The sequence below is a fragment of the Lupinus angustifolius genome, chromosome LG13 (assembly GCF_001865875.1).
Source record: "Lupinus angustifolius cultivar Tanjil chromosome LG13, LupAngTanjil_v1.0, whole genome shotgun sequence".
Classification (NCBI taxonomy): domain Eukaryota; kingdom Viridiplantae; phylum Streptophyta; class Magnoliopsida; order Fabales; family Fabaceae; genus Lupinus; species Lupinus angustifolius.
The window spans coordinates 16,299,468-16,309,250 of NC_032021.1; the positions used below are offsets into that span (position 1 = coordinate 16,299,468).

A 9,783-nucleotide genomic window follows, 5' to 3' on the forward strand; every position below is an offset into this window, starting at 1 on the left:
AAGCTTCATTTGTATTAGGAATTCAGATACACCGAGACAAATCTCGAGGTATTCTTGGATTATCACAAAAGAGCTATATAGAAAAGGTACTTAAAAGATATGGCATGCAGGACTGTAAAGCAATGGATACTCTAGTTGCTAAGGGAGACAAATTTTGTCTCAATCAGTGCCGTAAAGGAAATCTGGAAATTCAGGAAATGCAAAAGATCCCTTATGCATCAGCTGTAGGGAGTCTTATGTATGCTCAAGTATGTACGCGTCCGGATATAGCGTTCATAGTTGGGGTTTTAGGCAGATATATGAGTAATCCAGGAATGGACCATTGGAAAGCAGCCAAAAGGGTCATGAGGTACTTAAAGGGAACAAAAGACTATATGCTCACATATAGGAGATCAGAACAATTAGAGATCATTGGGTATTCTGACTCCGATTTTGCGGGATGCCAAGATAGTAGACAATCTACTTCGGGCTATGTTTATCTGTTGGCTGGTGGTGCAGTTTCTTTGCATTCTACCAAGCAAAATCTTGTTGCATCGTCCACCGTGGCAGCTGAATATATAGCATGTTATGAGGCATCACTTCAGTCATCATGGCTGAGAAATTTTGTCACTGGGCAGCGGATTATGGAAAGAATTGAAAGACCACTAAAGTTATACTGTGACAATAAATCAGTTGTGTTGTTCTCCAACAACAATAGGAGTTCCACAAAGTCGAAACACATCGACATTAAGTTCCTAGTTGTTAAGGAGAAAGTACAAAGTGGACAACTTTCCATAGAAAATTTAGGCACTAACTCCATGATTGTGGATCCTCTTACAAAAGCTATCACACCCAAGGTCTTTCATGAGCTTACTGCTCACATGGATGTTCTACAATGTGAGGATTTTTTGGTTTAGTGGGAGTTAGAATGTGCACACTTTTATTATGTTCTATGTAATTTCAGTATTATGTATGGATACTTTGTATTCATACTTCGATTGATTAATCATTCAGTTTGGTATTCTGTCTTTATGCTTTGTACAATAAGGTTTTATGTTATTATTAAGGATCCCACTAAAGTTAAGTAGGACCAGTTGAAAATTGACATGTACAGATTATATTCATGTGATTTTCATGCTACACATTTCATGATGTATCTATGTCATTTAGTTGTGTCAATGTTGGTGATCATTGATGAATTAGTCATGATTGATATGGCGAAATTCACTGTGATTCGATATGGAGACAAGACTAATGGACGGGATAATTTGGGTATGCCTAAGTCATAATGACAATATTTAAGTGCGCATTAAGGATAACACGTATGGAGAATCATATGTGTGACCAGTGGGAGATTGTTAGAATTTCTGACAATTTATGGGTCACAAATATAATTCTATAATTGTGTTGTGAACATTATTTAATTAGCCAAGATATATAATGATCTTCAGTAATTAATTTGGTGGTTAAGGGCATATGTGTCATGAAATAATATAAGTGTAGATACCTTCAGGCAATTTCTGATTTGATGAAGGGACTGAATCAGAATTATTGCAACTTAAGTAGTAACCTCTTCGGGGTTACTTTTATGGGTTATGGTCCCCATTTGTAGAGCAATAGGTTTTAAGGTGTAGGGTTGAGGAGAATAAGGGTGGATTAGGATAGTGTTATCCATAAGGGATAAAACACTATAAGGTCATCCACAATAGAAGCATAAGGCATCTCTCCTCACTTAAGGCACACTCTCACCATTAGGCAATACACTCTCAAGCTCTTGGCTTTCTCATTCCCCTCTAGAGAAGCATAAAGAAAACCTTTTCGGCGCTCTAACATCTGGAAGATCATCACACCCTCATACCTTTGAGATTCTGAAATGGCTCAACAAGGTATGTTCTTCTTCTTCACCATGAAATCACTTGGGGTTTCTTCGGTTTGGGTCATGGTCGTTCCATATGGGTTTATGTATGGGCATAAACATTAGGTTATCAGAACGAAGTCATGACCATAAGGACTTCCGCATTCAATCTAAGGATTATGGTCGGAGAAATTCTCCAACAATTTTTTCTCAAGCCATTCAAATAAAGACCTTTTTGGGTGAAGTAAATTTAAAACCATTCAGCTAAATTCTTACTAACATAAAAGCTGTCCCATATAGCTTTAAACTACATTAATGAGTTTTAAAATTGATTGAGGACCACATAGTAAAAGGAACAATATTCACGAGTCTCAATACCCAAATATTCCTCTAACTTCACAAATGTTTTGATTTTTAGGAACAAATGTTTTGATTTTATATGTAGGAGATAAATCTACCCAAATATGATAAAGATCAAATGCAGAGGAAGAAACTTAAACACTAAGGAAAGGAATCTTAGTGATTAGACACCATTCCACATGCTATACAAACCCACATCCTCTACGTTGTCTATTCCAAATATGAAAGTGTGAAGAAGAAATCTCATATTGTGCAAAAGTGAATGAATTAAAGAATATATAACTAGATGGATTTATAGACCTAATATCTTAACGTTTTGAGTTAAAATGCAGTGTTAAACTCACTTTTATGTTTTTTCACTTAGTCTATTTGAAAAATATTATAGATCATGATCTAGATCTCCAACAATCTAAACATCATTTCTAATCAACTAAACACTAATATTTGACACTATTTCAATATATAAATAGGCATTTAAGTGAGGATCCTTCATAATGATATTTTTTGCATTCACATAAATCTAGAGATAAAAACTAACAATTATATAACAAGTGAAATTTATTATTCGATAAATGCTATTACATACATACCATAGTGTTTATAATATAACCAAAGCTGCGGGCTACATGTATTATATAACCTCTTCAGCTCTCTCACACTTAAGCTGCTTAAAAATGAGTTGCAAACGCTGGGTAATTAATATGCCAACAATACCCTTTACAAATATTACACTTTAGGAACATATTCGAAACACATCTTTTGTCATATAAAGTGTATTACTTCAAGAGTTATTTTATGTAATAATTAGTTGAAAAAAAATATTTAAGTTAAAAGTATAATAATTAAATAATTTTCTCACTAATTATACAAAGTGATACATGTAATGATACACTTTATGAGACAAAAGATGTACTATCACATTGATACTCTTACTCACATTTAAATAAAACTTACTTTCACTTTTTCTAAACCTACCCTTAACTTTTTTTCTAAATAAACTCTACCCTCTTTAAAACTTTCCCAGGAAAATAGAGGAAAATAGAAGGAGGGGAAAGCAGAACCAAACAAATCAAAATTAAAATTAAAATTAAAAGCCATAGAGATTTTAATTAATTGCTTTTTTAGACATGGAAATTTTTTCCTGTGAAGGTTTGTCCAAACTGCCAATTACAGGGTGCCACGTTGACAGAGGTTGATGTTCTTCTGTCACTGCCGGTGACTCTAAAGGATAAGGCCTGGCCCACCAAAACAACATTGGATTGCCAATTTTGCCCCCAGTTGCGACTCATGCTTGACCAAACTGTGTTAGTTCCTTTCACACTAACGCCTACAATATCCCCTGCACCCGCGACGTTGGTGATCAGAACCAAGTTGAAGTAACGGTGACCGTTGATTGTGAATCTAATGCCTCCTGTCTTTTTGCATGGCACTCTACAACCAAATAATCAAATACATTCAAATAATGACTAAATAAATAGAATTTCTGTATTTTTATTTTATTTTTAATTCAATAAATATGTAACTAGTTTCTTTTTATTTCAAAATGTGTTTTTTAATAACCATCCGAATTTGCTTATTATTATTTTTACAATAATTATTATTATTTTTAGAATAACCTCACAACTCAACCGTTCAAATAAAAATTCCCTCCTCTCATTTTTGCCACTACTTTGGCCTATAAAATACTTTTTGACATATTAAATGATTCGTTATATTTTAATATTTTTTGTTATTAGTTTCTTTAACCGTTTACAAAAAGAAAAACAATGTTGACTACAATTTTCTTTGCTAACCCGTTTCCCCTTGTTTGCAATGAAAAACATTTTAACAAAAGAAGACAAAGTCAAACCAATCACCACATTTTATTATTGTTAGTAAAAAAGTATTTAATTTTTTATTTTAAATAAAAAATTTCCATCAATTATATCAACTAACACATTTGGAATAATAGATATGTGGCAAAAAAACTCAATATCTCACTTCATGTGAGATGAGAAAGAGAAAGGGTAAAAATATACAATTATGTATCTTAGTATGTAGTGAAGATATTATTATAGGATTAGGATTTGGATTTATGACTTCCAAGTTCGAAGATAAAATATTTTACCATCCTATTAACTTCAAATTTTGGAAAAGTTATAATTTTATTAAAATTTAATAAAATAAAATGTGTTTTTGGATAATAGCAAGAGACTTTGAAGTTGAACTAACCTTCTGAATGCAACAGGGACAATTCCAGCTTTATACTGAGCAATTTTAAGGAACATTGGCATGGCAAGATCAAAATGTTGTCTTGGTGGGTTGCACCATCCACCATTATCACTTGGAAGGTCATAGTTTGGTGGACAAAAGTTAGTAGCAGTAACCATAATTGAAGGCTTCCCTGGGTTGCACCAACTAGGATCTTCATCACACTTTATCTCAAAACATGCACCACAACTTAGACCATTGTTGAAAAGTGCTGTGCTTAGTGCTGCAGTGCTCACCCCATAGCCTTGGCTATATAAGTTCCCATATCCACAAGCACCACCTAAAAGTAACAAATCATAGTTACATATCTTCATTTTTAACATTATTATTATTATTATTATTGTTATTGTAAGATTTCATTTATGATCACTCCATTGTTTTAAATTGGGGTGGTCACGATTGTGGTAATGGTTGTGGTTATTGCGATTGTGGTCATTGTGGCTGTTGCAATGCGAATTGTGGTCGTTGTGGTATAAATTATTTTATAATTAAAAAAATATTTTTGAATTCGATACAGCCTAATGCAGTATGAAGTAGCCATGAGGCTGTATCACTGTAATTCAGACTCACACTTCAATTGTGATATGATGCGGTCACCACAACTGCAATGTTGATGGAGCATCTAATTTACAATTTAAATTCATGGATCAACCAAATAGGTGAAATTTGACACACTGTACAAAGGCTAAATGAGTAAACCATGTAAGAATGTAACAAATATACTATTTGCATAAGAATTTGATAAAGAAATTGAGATTATTTAATTAGTATTATGTAAGTTTAAGATGGAAATTGTATTTTATGCTTGGGGTGGGTGAAAAGTAGTGAGTTTGGGAAAACCAATGGAGAATAAAAAAAGGTTCTTAAAAAACAAAACTTTTGATATATACAATAAAACAACAAACACAACATTTTCATGGGTTAAAGCCAAACCAAACAAGGACATGACTTATAATGTTCCAGAAAGAGTTGAACTTTGATTTAAAACTTGTAAGTAAAAAATGTTTAAGTGGGGTATGAAGAAAAGAAAGCAAAACAGAAGAGAATAAAACATGGGTATGTAAGATGAAGAGGAATATTAGAGAGCAATGTGTGGTTTTACCCATTGTTCCAGAGGCATCACTGCCACCATAGAAAGTAGCATGAGCATTGTCCCAAGAACCAGGAGTATAAACTCCAGGGATTCTAGCAGTAGTTGGAACAAAGAGAGAGATCAATGATGCAATGTAGAGAAGAAACATTGCAGCCATTGTAGAAGAGAGAATTATTAGAGAGTTAGTTTTGTTGGTTTGAACAAGAATGGGAAAGTGAAGGGTATTTATGGAGAGAGATGGAGTCATATAACTAATTAATTGCAATCTAATTAATGCACCTTCCTTGCTTCTCTCTACATTTTATCTTACTTTTTTTGGGTTTTTTTGTTTCTAATTGTTTTTTAGTGTAATATTAATTTATCTTTTTTGGTATAAGTAAGTATGTCTCTTCACCCTAAGAAATTTTTTAATTATCGGGTATATTATTATCTATCCTAATGAGCGTTATTCTCAAGAATTAAATCTTTAACTTTTTTATTTATGTGAAGATCTAATAATACCTTACGCTATCATATTAATATCTTTTGGTAAGGTGTCTTGATTAATAGTATGAGTAATTGTATTTTCTAATTTACAAATTATGAAAACCAGGTTCGTCTATATCTTGTTTGGTTTAGCGGAGAAAATATGATAAAAGAAATGAGAAAATTTGATCATTATAAGAGTTGCTTGTTAGAAAAGTGACATGAGAGAATTAGAAAAGAAATAAATATGTTTTTATTAAATAGATAATTTTAACCATATAAAAAATAATAAGTACATGATATAAATACAAAAAAAAACTTAAAAATTGGTGGATTCTACTACTTTTATTTTCTTTCTCTTTATACTCTCTTCTTCCAAATGAGAAAAAAAAAATCATTAGTGTGAGACTCTCTTTTTGCTTACTCTCTATCTAGGTTAGACACCCTAAATTCTTAATAGTATTTTTAAATAAACTCAAATGTTTATCAAATATGTTAAACTTTGTGAAATCTAGTAATGTTTTATTTTGGATACTTTATTTTTAGTGAATTAGATTAACGGACCACAATTTAATTAGGTATCTAAGTAGAGATGTTAAAATAATTGTTTGAATAGGATTATTTACACTCCAAAATGTCTATGGATATTCTTTATTGATCAATTATTATACTTTTTTATTTTATAAACCATATATCCATATTTTTCTTTGACCAATTTTCTTTTTATTTATTTGCACATTGATGTATATGAATTGACATGCATGTGCATCATGTTAATTCTCTGTTTGGGTCAGAGTGAGTAAAGCAAGTTGGGTTTCAACTTTGGGAGAAGAAATGGGAAAAAGCACATGATGCATCTTAGAAGAATATAGCAAAAAATTGATATGAAATATTGAGGACCAGCTCAATTTTTTAATACTAAAATCATGATTCATATTATCCATAATACAAGCAAAGTATACTCATATTTAGCTTATTCTATGATTAATTTATTTAACATCCAATTTATAGCCACTCAATTGAGCATATAGTACAAACTAAAACATACACTTGCATCAAAACTAAAATTAAGATAATTTATATACACAACCAACATAAAGATCATGACAATATGTCATTTATAGTTATAGTCATAATAAATGGAATGCCAATTATAATTTAGCCAGAAATAGTAGAAATGATAATCAAAATAGTGAGTACATTATTATGTTAAGATTTTTGTGTTTTATATGTAAAATTGCACAAGTATGTTTTGCTTAAAAGTATGAAGATAAATATGTTATACCCACTCCTATGCATAATTTATTTTGTTATCAATAAAAAAATAGTCATTTGCTAAAACAATTTAACTTCCATTAAAGAAATAGTTATCATAATTTGTAATGGGGTGAGTATTTCTCATTGCAAATGGAATAATATAAAATAGTGGATATAAAAGATTTTAAATTAAAAAATATTAAAATAAAATACATTTCTCTTACAAATAGCAGCGCATACATAAAGATAAAGATCATATTTATTTGTGTTAAATAAAAATTATTTGCCTATCTTGAAGTTAACTCGATTAGTATAGAATTATAAAACATAAAATTGAGTGCTCGAGTTCAAAGATCTACAAGAGTGTGGAATTAGAATGAGCAAGGATAAAATAAATCCAATATTTTATCTTAATACCATCACTTGAACATCATTTCCATAACTACCATTGATGGCTTCATTGGAAGAGACTTCCTAATAATGGAGATGCAAGTGATGCTAAAAACCAAAGAAAATGTGATATATTTTTACATTTATATTCTTATGTTTATTATGATAAGACAAATTTATCCTTCAAACTAAATGGAAAAATTGCATTTGCCTCTTCATTAATGGAGAGGAGTCTGACTCCTCTTCATCACTATCACTATAACTATATCATTATTATCTAGTGCACATCAAACACTTAAAATGATAAGAGTTTGTCTTATTTGTACTATAATATACTATTGTCATGTTCTATGTTCTTTATCCTATCATGTTTTCATCCTATTTTTTCCACCTAAGTCCATTGGAACCCTAGTTATATATCTTCCCACATAATGATTTGTTATAAAGATTTATATTTTAATTATTGCATTTAATTAATATATCCATCACTGAATTTATAAAGAAATTATATTATTTACAATTGAATTTTATCTACGCAAAATTATACATATGAATATATTTTTTGTATATGTCTTTTTTGCTTATATATAATTTAATGAATGTTAGAAAAAAATGTGTAAAGAATACTCACCGATTTAATAGAATATAAATTGTTCTTTTCTCTAGAAGATATATCCGCCATACCTCGTGATAGAGGGTACTTTTATTTCTTTGGACATTACTTCATAAAAAAGTTCATTATAAAATTGTCATCTATCTATACTATATTATATAAAACATAGTGTAATTAGTATTATAGTAATTTTCATTTTCCTATTATGTAATATTATTTAATTTTTATAAAAAATGACATCATGTTGTAATCATTACTAATAGATTAACGATCTCTCTAACATTAAATTGAACATTTATACTACTTTTAAAAAGGGAAACCCAAAATCACCACCCACCATGGTGTAATTTGTGGTTTTCCCAATTTTGCCCTCACTATTTTCTAATTTTTACAAAAAAATCATATATAACCCAATGTTCCTCTCCACCTAATATATGTTCATATTATTTATTTGATTAATTATTTATTATTCTTACATTATGATTATCATTTTTTAATGTAGAACATGAATGTTACACCATTCGAATAAATTCAACTATAGATTACAAATATTTAACACAAAATATTATATTTGACATTTATGATATACAAACTATACATTAAATATTTAATATTAGGAAATAAGAATGCGGGTCGGCAGGCACGAAGTGCCTGTCCGCACGCTAGTTATAATAAAGACAAAACAATAATATAAAATACAATGACAAAAAAGTACATTTTAATTCTTCAAATAAAATATATAAAAATTGAATATGTATTATCATGTAATGTGGACAAAAAATAATATTATAATAAAGACAAAAAGTAATACAAAATACAATAACACAAAGTACATCTTAATTGTTCAAAAAAATATATAAAAATTGAATATGTATTATGGATTGGGACTAAATGCATGTAGACACTCCTCTAGTATTTTATAAAGTACCAACTATATCACACACCAAAATCAAGATGAAAACAACTAAGGAATGTATGAAAACGACAAAAAATATGTAAGAACACCAAATTTGCAGGAACAGGGAAGGATCGTATAAGCCAAAAGATAAAAAATTCCTATAGAAGCCAAGATGCAGAAAAATAAAACCCAAAATATTGAATGAACGAGAGAAAAATAAAATATGAATTAAAAGAGTGAGAAAAAAAAGATATGTAATGGTCACCTCATGTATACCACTACCAATACTAGCTGTATCGATTTATAATTAAAGACTAATCCACTATAACGACTAGAGATCATTTAAATGATTTTTTTTCTTATCAAAATGTTTTTATACATAAGATAGATAAAAATTGAAACTCTAACAATTTCAACTATCTATTAAATGTGTCTAGTCTTGTTAGTATATTGGGATATCATTTAATACATTTTTTTGGCAAATGTTAATTAACATCTTAGGGAGTATTTGAGGTAGCTTTATATTGGAAAACATTGTATTAATATATAAAAAATTCCTTAATTTCCCAAACAAATTTTCTTTTATTGTCTTCTTTAAGGAGATTAAAAAACTAAATAAGAGA

General features: G+C 29.8%; 1 protein-coding gene across 1 annotated transcript; it reads right to left on the minus strand.

The window, feature by feature from the left end:
- On the minus strand, positions 3,189 to 5,751 carry LOC109363314 (expansin-A4-like). Its single transcript, XM_019609539.1, has 3 exons — positions 5,547 to 5,751; positions 4,406 to 4,724; positions 3,189 to 3,625 (listed from the first exon to the last, which is right to left on the minus strand). Exons 1-3 carry the CDS (start codon positions 5,692 to 5,694, stop codon positions 3,316 to 3,318), a joined length of 777 nt encoding a protein of 258 aa, XP_019465084.1. The 5' UTR covers positions 5,695 to 5,751; the 3' UTR covers positions 3,189 to 3,315.

Excerpts from the sequence above, each read along its gene's own strand:
- LOC109363314 (XM_019609539.1), bottom strand. The coding sequence starts at position 5,694 with ATGGCTGCAATGTTTCTTCTCTACATTGCATCATTGATCTCTCTCTTT. Across the intron at positions 4,725-5,546 it reads TGATGCCTCTGGAACAATGG|GTGGTGCTTGTGGATATGGG; the intron begins GTAAAACCACAC and ends TGTTACTTTTAG. Across the intron at positions 3,626-4,405 it reads GTCCCTGTTGCATTCAGAAG|AGTGCCATGCAAAAAGACAG; the intron begins GTTAGTTCAACT and ends ATTTGGTTGTAG.